Source organism: Varanus komodoensis, unplaced genomic scaffold, assembly GCF_004798865.1.
Source record: "Varanus komodoensis strain SLA01 unplaced genomic scaffold, ASM479886v1 scaffold10, whole genome shotgun sequence".
Lineage (NCBI taxonomy): Eukaryota > Metazoa > Chordata > Lepidosauria > Squamata > Varanidae > Varanus > Varanus komodoensis.
In genome coordinates this window covers 19,203,230-19,224,833 of record NW_025335269.1, presented here as the reverse complement: position 1 = coordinate 19,224,833, position 21,604 = coordinate 19,203,230, and the positions used below count along the sequence as shown (strand labels likewise).

At 41.7% G+C, this 21,604-nt stretch overlaps 1 protein-coding gene across 3 annotated transcripts in view; it reads right to left on the bottom strand.

The window, feature by feature from the left end:
• LOC123036423 (collagen alpha-6(VI) chain-like) overlaps positions 1 to 21,604 on the bottom strand; it is an 82,784-nt gene that overhangs the window by 57,565 nt on the left and 3,615 nt on the right. For all 3 annotated transcript variants that reach the window (XM_044455670.1, XM_044455678.1, XM_044455685.1), the window contains exons 3-7: positions 17,955 to 18,040; positions 10,582 to 11,169; positions 5,845 to 6,447; positions 4,288 to 4,911; positions 2,353 to 2,904 (exon numbers count right to left, since the gene is read on the bottom strand). In XM_044455670.1, coding sequence (XP_044311605.1) covers positions 2,353 to 2,904; positions 4,288 to 4,911; positions 5,845 to 6,447; positions 10,582 to 11,169; positions 17,955 to 18,027 — 2,440 coding nt within the window. In that variant the 5' untranslated portion in view covers positions 18,028 to 18,040. The remainder of the gene's footprint in view (positions 1 to 2,352; positions 2,905 to 4,287; positions 4,912 to 5,844; positions 6,448 to 10,581; positions 11,170 to 17,954; positions 18,041 to 21,604) is intronic.

Here is a 21,604-nt window from a genome sequence, read left to right as displayed (position 1 = left end):
TGACTGGCCCTGACGGGATGGGATGGGATGGGAGTTGACGTCCAAAACATCTAGAGGGCACCAAGTTGGGAAGAGCTGAAATAGTGTCTTCCCCCAGCATATGCTGAGGCAGTTGCATGTACATCACACAGAGAACTTGCTTTCAACATATAGTGGACAATCCTGGGAAAGCATTCATATGATCATGCCAAGCCACTTGGTCATGTCAAGTTTCAGAAAGCGGCAAGTGTGGCCTCTTACTACATGTGAGTTTAGACAGTAGGTGAAGCTGTTGTGAGAGCACTCTTTTAGCAATGCAGTCTACATGCTAGATTTGGTTTGCAAAGATGCACAGAAAAGAATGCTTTGTGGCTGTTGAACATGGTTCCCTTATACCAGGGATGAAAAATTGTGTTTCAGAGAAGCTCTCAGAAGGAACATTCCAGTGGTCCATGAGGTCAAAGGCAAAGGTGTGTTTCAAAATAATGCAAACTTCATGGAGTATTATAGCATAAAGTTCTTACTGTCAGCAGCTAAGCCTTGGGAGAGTTATTTCAGTCTTTTAGAGCTTTCTAGAGAGGGGAAAAAACCCTGTGCAAAAGTCAGGAAGCAAACTATTGGTGCTTGGGACCCTTTAAGAACCCTGAAGGGCTAGATTTAGCCCCCAGGTCTGGGGTTCCTTATGCATGCCTCAGACATTCAACAAAGCTCAAGCATCTTTTGGAAGATTAATAAAGCAATATATTACAGATGCCTTTTGGAGGCCAAGGCCACGCCAATGAACAGCTGCCTTTTACCATTTGCAGCACTCATAGTTGCTTAACAGGATCTTAATGTCAGTCTCAACACTCAATATAGCTAAGAACACAGTCAATTACATTTTAGACTATTCTTCCATGGCAACTGGATCAGTGGACGATTACGAAAACACATATTCTTAAAGATTACAGGTTTCTCCTGGGGTATAGTTCTAATAAGCTGCCCACTCAACTTTTGCCTCTGGCAAACTACTTACCAACCTATTTTTCCAAAGTATCATGAATCTATATACACTGTTTTAACAAGGTCACACTTAACCATTTCTTCTTCTGACAGATGACTCCATTAGACTTAGCACAAGATCAGTGTCACTGAAGTTAATTAAATTATACTGTATCTAAAGTGTATTCTTAGCTATATTGCAGTATTATTGTAAGAAATGCAGCTGTACTTCGTGGCTTGCCAAACCACAACCTGTTTCTTCTGAAACTGTCTAAGCAGAAGACTAAAAGCTTTGCTTAGTTCTCTTTATGCAGCAAAGTTATCCTGAAAAAAATATTCCATGGGTTTGGAGGATGTCCCATCCAAAGTGAGTTAATAGCAAAACAAGAAGTAACCGTTGCTAACAAGATCTGGCCTTGTAGTAAACCAAGTGCAAGACCCCCTTTCCAACTGTGCATGTTTACTCAAATGTAAGTCCCAATATGTTCACTGGGAGCTTACTCCTAAGTAAGTGACTATAGGACTATAGCCCTAGATTTTGTATCTTGGCTGAGCCAGGGAGATAGCTACTATTAACTATATTATATCATATTAACTATAATATGAAAGACAGTAACATTTCTCTACTGTCAAGCCTACTGACAATGCTGAAAACTGGTGGAGACTTTTTCTATGACATTATGTTTGGCCAAGAGACCAACTTAAGAAAATGTATGATCAGGTCCTAGTTCCTTCCTCTCCTGGTCTAGGAAGGTAGAAATTGTACAAAACTCACTGAGGGTTCACTTACATACAGAAAATATGTCATGCATCCTGTGACCGATGCTAAATGCTTAATGAAAGATAGTATTTGCACAGTACTGAAATAAATGCAAATAATAACATGCAGTACCCCAAGGTATGCCCCAGCACAACTAATTTGCTCCTTGCATCATACAGCCACATCAAAATTTCTTACGCATACTCTGGCCTTGATCCACATACACAAAGCACAAATTCAAATGTTTCATAATAGCATCTGATACCATCATCAGGAGACTATACCAGAGTGAATGCACTTGGGACAATCACTTATCTGAATGTACTCTCACAGTTGGAATTTCTCTGTGTGCACAAAGCAGCCATATTATGGCAGATAAAGCCTTGGCTGCTATAATCCTCATGTTATAACTCCTGCCTAGAAATGGTCATAACTGGGATGACAACTGAGATTCATGTTGACATGAATTCCCTTGAGTCAGAATGCTGGAAACTGATACATAACTTGTGAAGAAACAAAATGCCACTGGGGCCATTAATTTAATGCAAGCAATATTTGCATACAGAAATGGAACCATCAGAAAACATGCTATTACAAAGTTTGAGAAACTCTGATTTAGGAAAACACCTTACCCTCAGGGGAGCAGATCTCCTGCACAATCTCATGTTTGATGGTCTTCAGGGAATCAAACTCATTCACAAAAAACACCCTGTCTTTAGTCCCTGCTATATCTTCCAATTCTGTTTTGTTAGCATCCTTGACACCAATGGCATATATAACAATATTTTCCTTTCGCAGTTCCTCTGCTGCTTGGATCACCTTGTCTTCGGATTGTCCATCTGTAATGATGATGAGGAACTGGGGAACATTTTCCCTGGTCGCCCTTTTAAAAAGGCTCAGCATGTATTTTAAAGCATCCCCAGTTCTGGTGCCACCACCAATCTGCCGGATCACCTTGATGGCCTCCTTTAACTGCAGCACTGTGTTGTACTGGTTAATCATGAACTCGGTTTGGGGATTACTCCCATACTGAACCACCCCAAAACGAACTCTGTTGGTGCCAACCTGGAACATGCTGATCAGTTCATTCATGAAGACTTTCATGTCATTAAAGGGATTTGGGTAGATGCTGCCTGACCCATCAATCAAGAAATAAATGTCTGCTTGCTCAGTTTCCTTACAGCCTAATAAATCAGAAAAGAGAAGAGAAGATGGGGTGCTCAAAAAGGGTTTGATTCCAACAAACAGAAAGAGAATGTTACTGAAGGTTCAAGCATTTGATGTTCAGGCAGGAAAATGTTCCTATAACTCCCAGCATTCCCTGGCCAGCCATGGGTGGGGCATGTTGGGAGTTGTAGGGCTTTTTTCTTAATGTCCTAGAGCAGCAGGTGAATTCACAGCAGACAGTCATCTGCCAAGTGATCATTCGACACAGTGGGCATGGAAACATTAGAGCAAAAATGGGGGACATGTTCCAATGCCAGTCAAATCCATTTCCTATATGCTGGAATGGGAACAAGTGTAACGAGCTGTCCAGAGATTAAAGTGATGGATGGGCTACAAATATCCTAAATAAATAAATAAATATACAAACAAGCAACATGAGCAGGGAAGGGGGTGCTGGGCCCTTCTTGGATCAGGCTTTGGCCCCTAAAATTATTTATCTTCAGAGGTCTTTCTTCTGGTGAGAACTATTGCCAGTCTTCAGTCCCCACCAAAGAAAAAGCTAACCAAGAGAAGCAGCCTGGAAAGGGAGGGCAGGAGCAACACAATTCAGCACTCTCCACTTTCTTACTTCATAACAAGTTCACACTACTCTCACTGTAATATATGATTCGCACCACTGTAACAACTGATTTAGTGAAGGGTGAATACAAAAGTGCTTGAGCCCAGAACCAATTGCACCCTGCAGAAGTTAATGGCAAATGTTTGCATCTCCTCTGGCAGCTGTTCACTAGAAGTCTTTGCATGGGACTATTGCCAGTCAGCTCACTGTCACCTGCTTCTCCTGCCCCCTCCTCAGTGGGAAAAAAACAGGCCCAGAGAAGGTGCCCTCTGGTTGCAGAATCATCTGCAGCAGACAAGAGAAGCCCCACCATACTTGCTCTCCTGGCTGTAGGAGACAGGCATTGCTTTCTATCCCTGCACCAGGATAATGGGCTGGACTATAAGCTCCATCATAGCCTGCAGAAAAGAGTGCCTTTTCCAGCTGAAAGGGCCTTCTGCATTTGTTATCCCCCTTCTGTTTCCAAAAGCAGGTCTTTTAAAGGGCTTTTCTCTGACCAGGAGGAGGAAAGAGGAAAGCAGGCAACCAGTCCTTGAGTGAGCTTAACTAGAATCAAGGTGGAGAGGCTTATGTATGATGGTCTACCCACTGTGATTCAGATGCCTCTCATTCACAATTACCCTGTCCCTCATCCAGTTCTACTCTAACCGGTAATGTTTGTGTTTGTGCATGTATGTGGATACCCCAGCAGTTAGTCCAGGAAACTTCCCAGACATTCACTGAGTATCTTTATATTTGCACAAGCTTTAAGGACTGGTCATGACACAGTTCTGTCTTTTACCTTCCTTCAGGATGCGGAATTGCACTGGAGTGGCAAATGCCTGAGTAACTATCTCATTACAAAGCCTTTTCTTGATCCTCCACTTTAAGTTTGATAGCTGCAAAAAAGATCCCAAGTTGGTGACATGTTTTCTGGGTGGATAAGATGCAATTTTGTGTAGCTGACTGTTGTCTGAGATATTTTGGATGCCCAAAGCATACACTGTAACACCACTACGTCGAAGGTTGGATGCAATTTCAGTGAAATTATCTTGTGACTGGCCATCCGTTATTACTACTGCCAGCTGCTGCACCCCTTGATTCTTCCTGCTCCCTGCTGCTTTGGTAAACACCTTTTTGCTTAGGAAATCTAGTGCTGCACCCATGTATGCTTGGCCCCCACGATATGGCAGTCTTTTCACATAGTTCAGAATCTCTGATTTATCTTCAAATGTATCCAGGCTGAACTCTAATCTTGGTTTGTCACTGTAGAGGACTAAAGCAACTCGAACATTATCTGGTGCAATATCCAGAGCACTGATAACCGTGAGCAAAAAAACCCTGATCAGATGAAAATTCCCTTGACCAATCCGACTGGATTCATCCACAAGAAACACGATGTCTGCCACAGAGGCACTGGAGCAAGCTGTACACAAAATAAGCAGATTACAAAGTTAGAAATAAATTTTAAGAAATGGGGACAGCATCATCCTAGAAGTGATCAGTACTAAGAAGATAATGCAGCAGGATTTATTCCCAGGTAAATGTGTTTAGGGTTTTGGTCTGAATATTTAACTATTGAAGCATAGCCATCCATCCAAACAGTAATAGCAAGGGCAATGTGCAAAGCGTGGAGAGGTGGAGAAACTGCCCTGCTGGTGAAGGGTGGCCCCACTGTCAACCACCCTGGGTGGGTGTTTGGTATCCTGGAGGACTGGTGGAAAGTGGAGAACTGGACAATTTACACTATCTTCCACTGGGTTTTTCTAAACAAGGCTGTCAGTCTGCTAATAAGCTGTTGCAGATACTTCCAGTTTCATCACAGAACTGAGATCTGAGCACTGCACAAGCAGCATTTCCTATCCTGCTATGCAGAAGCTAAAGAGAAGGTCAGTCATAACAATGTTAACATTATGATCCAGACCAGTCACATAGCTGACTTAAAGTAGTCCATGGATATTAGAATATTTATGAACTGTGCCAGCGTAACTAAAGCCAGACCAGTAGCACTCCTTACAATGCCTTTGGTCATTAAGGAAGATACTGACTATATTATGGCCCTTTTGAGAATCAGTGACATTCTAGTTCAAGAAAAATTCAATTGCGGAAAAGTCACATTGTCACAGTGAGGAGTATTCACTGAATTCATGGAGAACTTGCTCCCTGAAAATTATCCATAGTTATTACCACTACCATTATCATCTAGAAAATGACCTTTTAGATGAAGTACAATGGGAAAAGTATAGAGCAGTGTAAATTAGTGCACCTCACATCATGCACTGGATACTTGGAGCGAGGTACAGATGGCAATAGATTGAACTCTTAATGAGCAATCATGTCTCTAGTGATGTAATTATACCTGCTGGCACTTGTGCCTCTATGGCATCGTAATACTGTTGCTGAACTGGTACTTCCAAAATGTCTACTATGTTTTTCTGGAACAGATCGATCTCCACTTCACTGGTTTGAACACCAATGCCAGGAATTTCAGCTGCCCCCATTTGTTTCATGTCTGAACCTAAAATGTCAACGGTTACAACATTTACTCCCATTTCTTTTAGTTCTTCTTCAGCTTCCTTAAAATCATCCTCCAATGTAGCTGAGGTGACAACTACTGTAAACTGTGGGACTCCTTGGCTGAATCGGCTTCCTGCTTCCTCAGTAAAATAGACTTCACGCAGAAAGCGCAGGGCTGCTCCAGTCCACACATTGCCGCCCATAAATTCAGTGCTGCTCTGAATGTGGTTCAGAATGTCTTCTTTCCTCTCATATGTATTCAGAAAAAATTCTATTCTTCCTTCTCCACTGTATTGTGCAAGGCCAACCCGGTACTTATCAGCTCCAATATCTAGTTGTTCAACATTTTTGGCAACAAATTCTTTTGCCTTTTTGAAGTTGAAGGATCCCATTGAATCAGACGAGTCCAAGAGGAAAATGACATCAGCATAGTGCTTTGTAAATACTAGAGGAAAAATAAATAGTATATATTTTTAAAGACAAAGCAATATAGGATACAGCCTATATTTTAATTATAACACCTTTTGAACACCCTTCTCCCTGACCTGTGCAGGGAAAAGGACAGGGGGAGTGCATTCCTGTTGGTTCTTCTGGACCTCTCAGCGGCTTTCGATAGCATCGACCATGGTATCCTTCTGGATAGGCTAGCGGGATTGGGGGTCGGAGGCACTGCTTTGCAGTGGTTCCGTTTCTATCTCAATGGCCGATTCCAGAAGGTGGTGCTGGGGGACTATGGCTCTGCGCCATGGCAGCTATGCCATGGAGTACCGCAGGGATCCATTTTGTCCCCTTTGTTGTTTAATGTCTACATGAAACCGCTGGGAGAGGTCATCAGGAGGTGTGGGCTGCGGAATCACCAGTATGCTGATGATACCCAGCTCTACCTCTCGTTTTCCACCAATCCAGGTGAGGCAGTGGCTGTGCTGAACCGGTGCCTGGCCGAGGTAATGGGCTGGATGAGGGCCAATAAACTGAAGCTCAATCCAGACAAGACAGAGGTCCTGTTGGTTGGCAGATCGGGCTTCGGGGAGGGTGAATTGAACCTAGTCCTGAATGGGGTTGCACTCCCTCTTAGGGACAAGGTTCACAGCTTGGGAGTGCTCCTCAACCCAGAGCTTTCACTGGAAGCTCAGGTGACAGCGGTGGCAAGGAGTGCTTTCTTTCAGCTTCGGCTGATCCATCAGCTGCGCCCCTACCTGGAGTACGACTGCCTGGCGACAGTGACATACGCGTTGATGACTTCCCGACTTGACTTCTGTAACACGCTCTACGTGGGGCTACCCTTGAAGACAGTCCGGATACTTCAATTGGTTCAAAATAGAGCTGCCAGGCTGCTGACGGGGACTGGGCGTTATGTTCACATGACTCCAGCCCTCCGTCAGCTTCACTGGCTTCCCATTGAAGTCCGGGCCCAATTCAAGGTGTTGGTGATGACCTATAAAGCCCTTAACGGTTTGGGTCCTGGTTACCTGAAGGAGTGCTTACGTCCATATATGCCCGCCCGCCCCTTGAGATCTGTGGGAGAGGCCCTTCTCTGGGAACCCTCCGTGAAGGAAATTAGGAGGGTAAGTGGAGGAGGGCTTCCTCTGCGGTGGCGCCCAATCTATGGAATGCGCTCCCCAGAGAGGTCCGCCTGGCACCGTCATTATTTGTTTTTTGGTGCCAGGCGAAGACCTTTTTATTCAAATGTTATTTTAATTGTTAATATTATTTATTCATTTTATTCTTTGGCCAGGGCGACTTAATTTATATTGTTAATTTATATTATTCTATTTTGAAGTTTATTTATGGTTGTGAGCCGCCCCAAAGCTTTGGCGAATGGGGCGGCATAGAAGTCTCCTAAATAAATAAATAAGCACTTATTTTCATGGAAATAATTATTTACTTAGTGCATTTTCATTTGGTTAAATTGTACTTGCAGTGCGGGGAGGTTGCACACACAGTGCTGCAATGCAATTAACAAATACCATCACATTATTTTTGTGCTCCTCAGACTAAAAGCAAACACAATGGCAGTCCTAAAAGGATAAACAGCTCTTTGATCAGATTAAGGACTTAAACTTGAAATAAAATCAAGGCCATTTAGAGTGCTGGCTAGCTACATTATCAAAAGTAAGCATCATCAGAACAAGGGCCTACATCATCCAAAGAGGTATCTGTCTAGTCCTACCTCCTGTGACCCAAAGACGGGCTATAGGCATTGCAAGCTGATGGCTCATCCATTCCTAAACATCTTGATAGTTATTAAAGGATGACTCAGGAAGTGATGGAGTATGCCCGAAGTAGTTCTATCAGAAGTAATGTTTATCATTTGAACCTACTGTAAAGGTGACTAAGTTGCATTAAACTGACATTTGTAAGTGTGGGAATGGCTGGAGGGAGAAAGTAGGAAAGCACCTGCTGCACAAACAAAGCCAAGTCCACCCTTATCTCTAATCAGAGGGATGTGATGGAGAGTCTAGCTGCAGCAAAAAGAACGACTGCTCTTCCTGGCACTGGAAGAGTAGTAGGGAAGGCAGAGATTCTCCCACACATGGAAGAGAAGCTACTCTTCCTGGCTACTCTCATCAGAAAAGAAAGACAGACGGCCAGATGGACAAGCAACCTTCCAGAGGAGTTCCAAGGGAATACAGCAATGGAAAATATGACCTCCTTTAAATTTGCATCAGTTGTGACTATTTGAAAGCTTGAGTATTTTTACAATAACTTTACTTATTACTGTCAGCATGATCTGTTTCAACTTTGTTCTTCATGGTGTTTTAAACAAATAAATATTTGGATCCTAGTTTGCACTTTCCTTGCTTCCTCTGGAATGCTATCTGTTCCTGTAGCCCACCCACAGCTGGTTCCTGTGGTGGATCCCTTCATATTCCCTTTGCAGCTATCAACATTCCATCCTTCCAGCCATACCAACCTTCTAGACTTCTACGGCCAAGAACACCTTAAAAATGAGTATGGACTTTGCTTTTAATACAGAGATGCTATTCAGGCAATCCCTCTGTGTTGTTCTGAAGCACTTTTTGCTGAGATACGAGCCATTGAAGCACAACAGCAGAACCTGGTCTTTGTTTTATGACAAAGCAAAAGTCTATGCTAGAGCACTTCCTTTTCCATATACTCACTGACACTGGATATTTCTGAGAATTTATGAGAAGATCAATTATGGATCAATTGTGGATCTGTCCTTTGTTGTCCATTCAGAATTGACAGTCAAGAGACAATTCGAGACAAGCTAGGCCTTTTCTTCACTTAAAAGCAGCCATGGGGAAGGAACTTGATTTGGGGCCATGGTGGCAGCCATGGTGGCAACCATTTCCAATACTGTAAATGTTTTTCTGATGCAACTGCCTCCCTGCAATCAGTTATTAAAGTTGGGGAGGAAAAAGACATGCAAAAGATAAGTCTCCTCCCCACCCAACTCTACTTCAGTTAATAGTAGCTACAGTGTACACAGTTTAAATCTGAGAAACAGCATAAGGGAGAATGGGAAATCCTCATTCCCTCAACACCAGAGCCATAATCCAAAAGCCATGTCCCAGCCACAGCTGCTTTTAACCCAAGAAAAATACTTTGGAAGAGGCATTTATAGATCACCTACAATATGTTTAGTTTGGCCCTTTGAGGCACCCTTAGCCTGAATTTGAATTAATTCAGGTCGGAGATTTTGTGGAGCAGCTTTAATATTTAAGGCCTGGATTTAAATTCTGACTTGGTTTTTGGGGGGAAGGGGCACAAATCTGTCTCTCACTGCCTCAGCTTCTCCCCTGTGCAGTGAAAATTAAGAGGCCCTGTCTTACAAGGTTGAAATGATAATTAAAAGAAAGAAAACTTAGGGTACAATCATATGCATACTTAGGCAGAAAAGATCAATTCCCAGCATGCCTCAGCCAGCTGGTTGCCTGGAGGGACGCTGGGAGTTGTAGGGCATTGTTCTACCTGAATGTACATTGTAGCTTTGGTCAACTACTATGGCAGGGGTGGCCAAACTGAGGCTCGGGAGCTGCATGCAGCTCTTGTGTTGATTTTGTGGCTTGCCACTTGTTGCCATGGACACTCATGGGTGCCCACTAGCCACCTGCCACCACTGCCCAAAGGCACCCGCTTGTCAAACCTCTGACATTTACCACATGTGGCTCTTCTGTTGAGCAAGTTTGTCCACCCCGTACTATGACTTAAAAGTAAAGTAGGCCACATGAGTAAGGGTGCAATCCTGTGCATCTTTAGATAGACCAACTTGGTCACAGGGGAATATGGCCTGGTAGATGCAGGAATGCTGAGCAGGGTAAGATCTTTTTCTGTCTAAATGTATGCAGGATTGAGTCTTAAATTAATGATTGTGAACCTCCGGTCTTGATTTTCTTGTGCACAAATTCAACTTTTAAAAAACTGTATGATCTAATCCTTGAATTTATTTCCAGGTAATTTATATGTCAGGTTCCCTTTTAGTCTTCTAATACAGCTAATACAATATCACTCAGAAAAATAAGAGAAAGCACATCCTTGTAGTAAATTTAACACTGGAAAAGCAGCAAAGCATTGCCTGGTACACTTGTCACCCCAGGTCAGCAATTTTACTTACCTTCAATCTGGCTTTTCACATCAAAACAAACTGTTTGGAGAAGACTACTAGTAAGATCCTGTAGAAGATCAAAATTGTCAATAGTAAACAGAAACTTATTAAACGGCTTGCTGGCCATTTCCTTGAGCTCAGTAGTGTTCTGGATATCAACTCCCACCACATAAATTGAGATCCCCTTTGCCCTTAGTTTGCTAGCTGGAAGCTTGACTTCATCAGTAGCTCCTCCATCTGTGAACAGAATGACCATTTGAGGAATGTTCTTCTGAGCTCTGCTCCCAGCACTTTCAATAAAATAGTCTGTGGTGATAAAATCCAAAGCAGCCCCTGTGTAAGAGCTTCCTCCTCGGAAAGTCAAATGCTTTATGTGTTCCAAAATGATATCTTTTGAAGAGTATTTGTTTAGCATAAACTCAGGAAAGATGATATCACTATATTGGGCCAGCCCAATTCTAATCTGGTCATGGCCTATATAAAAGCTGGAAATCAGAGTGTAGAGGAAATCTTTCACCTTCTCAAAATTCTCCAGACCAATGCTGGTTGAACTGTCCACCAAAAAGACAATGTCAGCCACAGTAGCTTTTTGGCACACTAAATGAAAAAGAAATTAAAAAAGGGCAGGGAGAGAGAAGGAAGGGATTAGTTAGTCTTTTTCAGTTTGAGGTTTTTTCTGGCTTCAAACTCAAACACAACCTGATAGCTACTTGGTCCACCCAACTGGATTTTTTTTCTCCCCAGGTGGATTTAATTTTCATGCAATGCAAATAAATATGATTGGAGCCAGGAGCTTCTTTATTCCTTATTAAGGCAGCATCCCATTCCAGATGAGTCAGGGTAGAGCCATAACATTCTTCACAACTTGCTACTCAAATGGCCAGTATTTCCTCTTGTCCCAGCATTAGGAATAGGAACCAATTTTTCCTAATGCCTTAGTCTGCCATGGCATGCCTTACCATACCAGGAGCAGTGAGATGCTGGAAGACAAAGCTGTGTGTGCCACACAGGAGTATGGTGGCTCGGAAACATTAATCAAGCTATCCTCATTCCTGACCCCTACCCCCCAAATAGGCTCAGCATCACAGATGTCTCCTTAAGAATTCAGACTGCAACCTGCAGTTGATACACAGTTCTAGGCCTCCACTGTGTACCATATAACCTTTCCTTCGCCCGCTAAGTTAGTTGCTGCCATCAGTTACAATGGAATTACCAGTGCTAATTCAGCTGTAAGCCCAGTCAGCTTCTGTACATAGAGTTTGGGAGCGGGGACACCAACAAATTACCAGGGGCCATAGACTAGTCCGATCCCACAGAGAAGCACCAACAAGTTATTTCCCTGAGCTAGAACCAGAAATGTAATTCCAAATCCTATTGGCTGGGCTGCACAGCAGAGGACGGAATTCGGTCAAAAGAGAAGTCTTAATACCAGGCCCAGTATGGCATTCCAGACATATTTTGTGTCTTGCAATGTGTTAAGCACTTCCACTGTTTTTAATTCCCATGCAAGCAGCAAAACCAGAGAATACAGGAAACTGTCCTATGGAGCTTTTCAATCTGATATTTCTCAAGCTGAGTTGCTGGCAGGCCTGCTACTGACCTTTGACATTTTATGAAACATGCTATTAAATTATAGTTCCCATTAACCTATTCCAGCACAGTAACTTTCTCTCTGTGTGAAAATACTTCTGGGATGATACTGACAGAGAGCCATAAGAAAGAAACAGCAGCTAACATCAGACTAGCATCCTAATCATGGATGTTTCTACATAGCTCTGTAGTGAAGAGCTCCCAAGTGAGGAGATCCATGACTATTTCAATATGCTGTTCTTTCAGAAAGTACTCCTGTGAAAGAAAATGCTATGTCCAGTGCTTTTTTTGTAAGAAAAACGGTGCCAGAACTCATGAAATTATTTACCTTTTGCACGTAGTCAATCGCTGTACACACACCCACACACGTCAGTTGTATAACGAAACATAACCATCGCCGCCTGCAGTAAGCACTCAGCGCACGACCACACGACCAATCACAAGCCAAGCAGCACCACAAGCCAAGCAGCGCCATCACAACCAGTGTGAAGTACGCATGCCACATGGACCAAACATCAAATTTTCAAAAGTTATTTTTAAAACTTGGAAAATCTGTCAAAAAAAGGTGCTGGAACTCCGTTCCGGTGAGTTCTATGACAAAAAAAAGCACTGGCTATCTCAGAACCAGCTCTTTGCTGAAACCAGAAAACTGTGGTGGGGAAAAGATGTTATGTTCATGTATAATGTTAAAATCATGTTTTGTACTTCTCGAACTGTTTGTATTTTGAATTTTGGCTAAAATTCTACACTTGGCTAAAATTCTGCTGAATACTGGCAGTTTTATATATTATAGGAACAGCATTTGGAAATGACATATCTTAAGATAAGCAGTGGATTCCCATATATATCTACCCAGAGTAAGACACCTTGAATTCTGTGGGAATTATTCCCAGGTATAGGACTAGAGTCTTTAAAAAACACTCATGTTCTCACAGTTGTTCTGAAAATGTCTTTTGTATTTTTTACAATCAATTTCATTCAAATTGATAGAAAATAAATTGTGTTCAAAAATATGCTAAAAGGAGAAGGGACTTCTAGTGACATTTCTGTGGGTTACGAAGTGGCTGAGTGGTGTGTGTGAGCTTGTCTTCTCTTTCACTGTACAGTTCCTTCTGCAGCAGTCCAGAGACTCCATGGATTTTCATGCATCATTTCAAGCTCAGGATAAGACCGCCTCTCTTGGTACTTTTTGGATCAGGAAGTGCAGGGAGCCAGACTAAGGGGTACTGCAGCCCAATGGGGAGATGTGTAATTGAAAGGAAACATACACAGCACACTTGTCCACCTTTCAAAAAACCTCAATGAAAAGAGTGAAGGAAACTTCTAGGAAATTGGAAGAAGATTTTAGCACAGTCAGCACAACACTGTCCTAACTGTTGTGAGTGAACACATCTTACTGGACTAGAGAATCTTGGATTATGTTCTTACCATGCCACAAATTCCCTTCTCTGATTATGGAACTGACAGCTGATAAGATGCTGCAGAATATGAAAGCCAGAAATGGCTGTTTGACCTACAAGACACTATGTTGAGGGTGGGTCAAACTATTATTATTATTCTACATTTATTTCCCAACCTTTTTCCTCTTGCACGGAACCTGAGGAGGCTTACATAGGCCTCCTTCACTCCATTTTTTTTCATTCCCCTAGCAACACTGTGAGGTCAGTAAAGCTGAGAATGAGCGACTGAGCCAAAGTCACCCAGTGAGTTTCACAGTTAAGCAGAAACTAGTAGATCTTCCAAGTCCCCAGTTCAACACTCTAACTACCACCCTGTACTGGCTCTCTATTCATATTCTGCTGTAATACCTAGAAATTGATGGGGGCAGTAGGTCCCACAGGTTATGCCCATAAAATGGTTCAAAAGCTTGATCTGAAATTTGGCCAAGTAGAAGAGATCAGCTTGCTTGAGGATAGTTTATGCTGATTTTGAGGTAGAAAAAGAAATTGATGACTTATTTATACAAGTTCACATTTTGATGAGTCACCTCCTATGGTTTGATACATGTTGCATATTTTCTTTTTCATAAACTTTGCCAGGGTTAAACTATATGATCCAATTTCTGCATTAGTGCAGCATCTTTGAGAATGCCCTTTGTTGTTTCAGATTGGGGGAAGGTCTCGTATATGGTATGCCATAAAATGCATGCAGTTTTTCTTTAAAATTCAATTTTCTGACTCATTTTATCCTACGGAAGTTCATAAGGTCTGTCTGTAGGCATGATCAGATTCAACCTTCAAGAAAGAAGGGATATTATATGAGTGAGCCAAGCTGCTTATTAAGGAACAGAATGGAGGTATGGAATGACATTATTATCTCAGTTTTAAGGTTAGATGAGGTTTGGAACAACAGGGAGTATGTGCTGCAGTATTAATTCTTCTTTGAACATATAACAGAGTAATATGAGCCTTCATGTCCTAGTGCCCTGTGGTTTGTTTTTCACTAGGCTTAGAAGGCCTAGTATAAAGGTTTACCCTTAGATCCTGACCCTAAGAAATCAAGTTATTTCTATTGAGTTTCCAGAGTTTTAGGACGTGTTAAGCCTATTTGTGCATAGTATACCAAGTTATGTTACTCTGCTGGCCAAGAACATCTGAGGTTGTCGGTTCTGTAATGTTTGCATTCCTCAAGTTGCTGATCAGGTCTAGGACTTGAGCCAAGTCAAGGTGCCCCAAGCAATTTACACAGGGAAACCTGAAGAATAGCAGTGTCTCAATTGCAAGCAGGTTTGGTGAAACCCTGAAACCCAGTGTATTGCCATCTGCCTCTTCCCTTGTGTCTGCTTCTCTAAATATCTGTTGAGTAAATCTTTTTTTTTTTTCCATATTGCATTTGGCACTGGTATAACCTGCTGTTACTGGAAACACCTGAGCTTGTCATGGGTTTGCACTTAGTGCATTTTTCTAATAGAGGAACCATGTATAAGAAATTCTACTGCAATGGTCTATGATTTCTGTATACTCTTGTAATTCTGTGTGTAGCCCTAGAGGGGGTGAGATACTCTAGTGGTAAGATCTCTTTTACCTGGTTGCCTTTTTTCTTGCTTTTATCTTGTGATAAAGTTGTATACCTTTCCTTCAAAATGGGTGTGTGTCTTATCTCCACTCCTAATAAGATCCTGTGGAAACTCAGCCTGATCTTTTCTGAGCTTTTCTGGTTGAGATAAAGTTTTAAGCATCACTGAGGGGAATCCACAATATCCTATGGTTGCTTGCACACTCTCCCAGAGAGGGAGTAGTCCCCACCATATTTCTACTATGATTGTTTCATTGTACTGCATGGGTGGAGAACCAGACTGTGAACTTTTTAAATATAGAACTTCAAAGTTAAAGCATTCTGAAATCGGACTTTCCCAGAGATTTCCCAGACACAGCCACTCTCTAGGCCTGCTTAAGGAATAATTGAACTCTAGGACTTCTTGTTTGCAAGACAAAGTGTTTGACTTCCTATGAGCTATGGCCTCTTAGGAATGACATGCCCCAAAGTTCCTTTATGCTGGCTTTTTCTGTGCACTTGAAAGGAGCCATTTCTACTATTATTTTTACTGGCCCCAGAAGAACATGAGAAAAGCCCTAAAACATATTCTCTCCAAAAGAAGACCATTTTTTGGACCAACTTGTTGGTGCTCAAGTAAACATGGAAAAACACTAACACTACATGTTAAGCTGAAAAGTTTTTTGTGAGTGAAATCTGTTTACAGAAAGAAAGGGAAAAGACCTCTCTCTCTCTCTCTCTCTCTCTCTCTCTCTCTCTCTCTCTCTCACACACACACACACACACACACACACACACACACAGTGATATTCTTGTAAAACTTGGGAAAACTTGGGTGATTTGTCGAGTGGCTTTCTCTACAGTAGTACACAGCATTTGAACAATATTTTGGGATATACTCTGAAGACTAGCAAAATCTTCCACATTAAAGACATAGGCTTCATCTGGGTCACTTGCAATTTCTTGAAGCTCAGAAAACACAGCATCTTTAATGCCTATGGCATAAACAGTGATGCCTGCATGCTTGACTTTTTCTGCTGGCTCACTGATATTATCCTGTGCTTGCCCATCTGTTATCACTACTGCAATCTGAGGGACACCTTGATTCTGCCAACTTCCAGCCATTTCATTAAACTGGTTGTCCAACATAAACTTCAAGCTCAATCCAGTTTTAGTACCCCCTCCTTTGTAGTGCAGATTCTGTATTTTCTTTAAGATGTCCTCCTTGTGAAGGAACAAGTTCAGAAAGAACTCATGGTGGGGTAGATCTGTGTACTGAATCAGTCCAATTTGGATTTTATCCTCTCCGATGTCAAAACTATCCACAAGGGTGTATAAGAAATCTTGTACCCTGTTAAAATTATCTTTTCCAATACTCCAAGATCCATCCACCAGAAACATAATATCTGCAATAGCAGATTCTCTGCAGGCTGGAACAACACATTACAACATTCTTTCATTCTTAGCAAAAACTTTCATTCAATGCTAGATGGACAGAACAAAGAACTTCATGTAACTTATGGAATTCACATCCACTAGATAGGGTGATGATTATTAGCTTAAGGCCACAATCCTGTGCATGTTTAGACAATGAAGTAAGTACTAGAGAAGTCCTACAATTTCCAACTGTGCATTACCAAGGGTTGTAGGACTTTTCAATCTAAACATGCAAAGTAGCTTTTTTTCAAATGCATTTAATCACATTCATGAAGGTTTCATCTATACTATCTGTTGATGATGATAACTTAAACTGAACCTCCATGTACAGAGGTAGTAAATCTCAGAGCAACAAATATTGAAAACAAATGACAAGAGCGCCATTGCTTTCATGCCCTGCTTTCTGTGGAGAGACCTGGCTGGCCAATGATAAGAACAGGCTGCTCGACCAGACAAATCCAGAAAAGTGCTTATGGTCATAATCCAATTTATAATTTCAGAGGGTTTTAGGTTTCATTGGGGGAATTGGGGGGGTCTTGTTTGTTTTGCAAAATAAATTTCAGTCAAATTCAGAATTAATTAATCTCTTTTTCTCCTAGTGGCATTGGTAGACATGGCAATTTTCAGTAAAACTTGTATCCTAAATACTAAACAAAAGATGGGGAACTTCCAGAAGATGGGATGCTTCTAACAATCCAAAGGCATTGTGCAGAAATTCTGCCTTTTGTCAGTTTGGGCACAGAATAAAGAAAAAAAGATGGAAGAAGCAGCAGGAAAATGCGGAATTGCTATGAATGTAAGATGACAACGTTTGGAGCCTCTGCAAAGTTCCAGCATGAAGCAGACTGATGGCACAATAATAACCTGCTCTAGAGACTCTCTTATCATGTTTCATATTTGCTTATTTTGAAGGAGAAAATGATCATCTCTCCATGACAGTGGTAACCAAGCATAGATTCCCTTGTAGTGCAACATCCATCATCCATGCGGTTTTGGGAATGATGGGAGTTGTCATTCGACATCTGCAGACCAAAAATTGGGAATCATTGAGCTAGGAGAATTTGATTTTTTGTACAAGACAGTTGCAGAAAGTAGAAGAAGTGTATGTCAGGCCGAATTCTGAAGAAATCCAGAATGCCAGACATTTTTCAGCATGAGCACACAATGACAAGATACAAAAAAAAAGATACCTGAGCTCTGTCAGATAAAAGAAACAACCTAACATAAATCAATAATTAATTCAATTGTACCAGTGAGTTATACCCATTATTATACCCATTATATCATTATTTGACATTAAAGACCACAGAACTTTGCCACCTATCTCATGCAGTACCAAGGAAGTGTGAGCATTACATTACCAGTAATTTGGTCATCAGTGGAGCACAGAGTGGTCAAACCAATAAGAATTAAAAACGGTTTCCAATTATCCATCCTGAAAGCACCCCTAGAGGTAGGGAAAAAAGGATATCCATTAGGCATACTGACAACATTCCCTTTGTTATACTTATCCAGATTTCTCTTGTATGAAAGCCAGCTTCTGCATGTAACATTTGAAGATATAAAGCTGAACTGATTCCATTCAAAAATATTGTGTTTGGGATGGTAATAACCATCGCTTGCTATTGCATTCATAGTAAAATACAGGCATGGGAAGCAGCTCAGCAGAACTGACATTGGAAAAAAGTGGTGATTGAACAAACCCTTTCCAGGGACTACATGTGGACATAACTACAAACCTTCCCACAAACCATGGTCTGTGAGGGGCTGCCAAACCAGGACATCAAACCATGGTCTGAGGCTGACATGCAAACCACTGACAAGCTGTAGTTGTGCTCCCCTTCAAAGATGGAAGCTGTGTGCTGAATGGAAGAAATATGAAAATAGACAAGCATCCCTAAAACCTGGTTAGCTTCGTTTGGACCTAGAAATCCATACCAGAGTGTGTGTTCTTAACTATAGTTATCACAAACCATGGTTTGGCTATGTCTGAACTGAGCCATTTTTAGCATATAGCAGTCTGGTCAAAAATCTGCTTTTGGTCTTTTGCCAGTGACAGGCCAGATGGAGAATAGTAGTATTTATGGAAAATAGTTATGACAATAAAAATAGATTAGCCTTTGATTAATCATGACAAATAGCATCCTGCAGACAGGGCCAGCTTTGTATGAGAAACCAAGTGATTAGAATCCACCTCTCAAATACACATAATTTATAACCGCATAGTCCAGCACTCCTACAAACCACTGGAATGCCTGGGATTATCCATTTCAGAAGCTGCTGTAGCTTGACCTTCTGAAAGTATGTAATACAGATCTACACTGCATTCTTTTCCTTATGTAAACCAGACTGGGAAGTCAGCACCATCTGTTCAAGCATGACCCCAACAGCATTTTAGCCTTAGAAGAATACTGCTGTCCAAGTTTCTTTCGAAACTGGGTCAGTCACAATGCCTGATCTAGAAATGTGAAAGACATAGTCTTGCTTTTAATGCAGAGGAGTTTGAAAAGCAAGACAGTAACATCAGGGAGGCTGTACATAGACAACCCATGGCAAATAAAGCTCATAGGAATTTAGATGCACAGGAACCTCAACTCAAGGGTTGAACAGCAGCTGGGAGTTGGTGAAGGGACCAGAATAACCTCTGCATGGCTCACCATTCACCATTACAAATGTTACAAAGTCATCCCAGCTTTTTGCTTTTAAACAAGCTTCTGGACTTTTGCTCATTTTGTAATCTGGGTCCTTTGTAGTTCCCTTGCATATACCCCAACTTAATATTATTTGCTTAGAGAGAGACCCAAATAATATGATAAAGTTCAAGACCTGCTTCCTTCAATCCCAGACTTCTTGCTGGTCTGACTGTTCAAACTGACTGGTCTGTCATCTTCCACCCCAATCAAAATTCTTTCTTTCCTTTGGGCTTAGCTATAATTCTCACAGTAGTTGGGGGACTGGGGAGGGGTATGGGTTTCTCAGCCGCAGTATAAAGCTGTAATAGGGCTATCAGAGAAATCTGCAAATGGATTCAAAAGTGATTGGATTGCTAGGAATTTGTTCTGCAGATTCAGCTGTGTGCGCCCCCACCCGCCCTTTTAAAACATTTTGGGAGTTTGCAATTTTGCACTTGCATTAACATATTAGTGCAAGTGAAGTTTTCATACATCCCTTTAAAAATCAATTTCGATCAACGAATGAACAAAAAAAAAGAAAGAATCAAAGAAATGTAGACAGAACAGATCAAGTCAAATCTGTGCATCCCTATTTTGAGCTGTCCCTGTTGCAATGCAATATTTTTTTGATTAGCCTTATCTTCAATGGGCAATTAAGACGCAAAAGCATTTCAAAAGACCTGCTCCTGGTAGAGATGAAACTGCTGGTATGAATTGAAACAGCTGCCTGCATATTTTTACTTTTCTCAGTGCCATCATAATGAGTGCCACCTGCACTCCAAAATGTGTCACTGCACGGCTGGTTTTCTGGGATGTGAATACATCATTCACATTTGAAGATATCAGTGTATTGCTGAATCACATTCCTGCATCCTGGAACCTATCCTGTGGCCACAGCAAGTGGACTATATGATCCTTCATGTGGGCTAAGAGACTCATACTACAGGGAGGGAGACACAAATCATCTCCCTCAACCACTCCATAGACTATGGACCTCTCGCCACTGGCATCCTGTGAGAGAATAGCTGATGATAACAATTTCATCTCAACACCCATTCCAACATTTGGTTAACCTCCTTCAACCAATATTAGGGATACGGAAGAGGAACTTTGAATATTTCTGTCCACATATGTGAGTATACATGTATACATATATTTTATTAGTAATACTTTCAAGACGAGTTCAGTGATTCTCTGATCATTACTGTGTGGCTATATGTTGTTCTTCTTGTGTCTGTGTTTTTGTTTTGTTCATTCTGGTAAAATAAATACATAAATAAATAAGCTTTCATAGAAGGTACACTTGTGTCTTGGTGCTGAGGCAAAGTGGTGTCAAGACAGCACAATGTGTCTTTTTCCATAGCTAACCTCTTTGCCCAGTGGCTTGTTCCCAATCAGACAAACTGCAGCAATGAATTGCATATGATACACATGGTATTTCTGGGCTGCTTGCAGAGAAGCAAAGCCACAGAACAAACATCAGGACGGGGAGATGTAATCAACTGGCTTGGAAAAATAACCTGCGTCAGTAGTTGTATTCCTGTTGTCCGAATGTTAAGGACCACACAAGTGAGTCTACATTAACAATACGCCAACATCCATCTTCATACAGAAAAAGGACGCACATTGCATTGGAAAACAGGAAAGGTTTGTTTGTCATGGAGGTTACACAAAGATCAAGCCTACACAACATTACAACTAATCCTATGGATAAGCCAGTTTACTGAACAAGCCACAGTCGGTGTGACAGATGATCAGATTCACTGCAGATTGCCCCTCACTTCCTTCTCTCTCAGTTCTCCAGTAGGCCCAGCAAAGTATCTAGCGAGTTACTTGGAAAGCGTGACAAAAAACTTGCCATGCTTTCAAGCCTATCTGTGCCAGCAGCAGCCACCACTCCACTGATGCTCAAGTAGCATTCTGGAGTGACCATCACTAGCTCAGTCTCCTTTCCAGTTCCTGCCACAACTTTTTTCCTTGTTTCTGGGTCATGAACTTTTTGTGATCTGTGCCACTGCCAGCCCTTCAAAATACCCAAGCAGCACACTAGAGCAGATGTCACTGGTTCTCCACCTTTTCTTCTTCTTCATCGTCGTCATCATCACCACAAATGTTCACAAATAGTTGTAAATTATTTTAAACCCAGTCTTTCACAGGTGCACCCTTGCAGGTAATTGAAATGAAAAGTCAAGCCCACTCAATGTTGTGGTAAATGTGCTGTCAAAGCACACTAGGTACCAGCCATCGACGTTGACCAAGCAAGGCTGCAAGCAGGTTATTTTGTTACTTTTCTTCTCACTTGACAGCTGTCACACAGCAACCTGTCAAGTAAAAAGCAA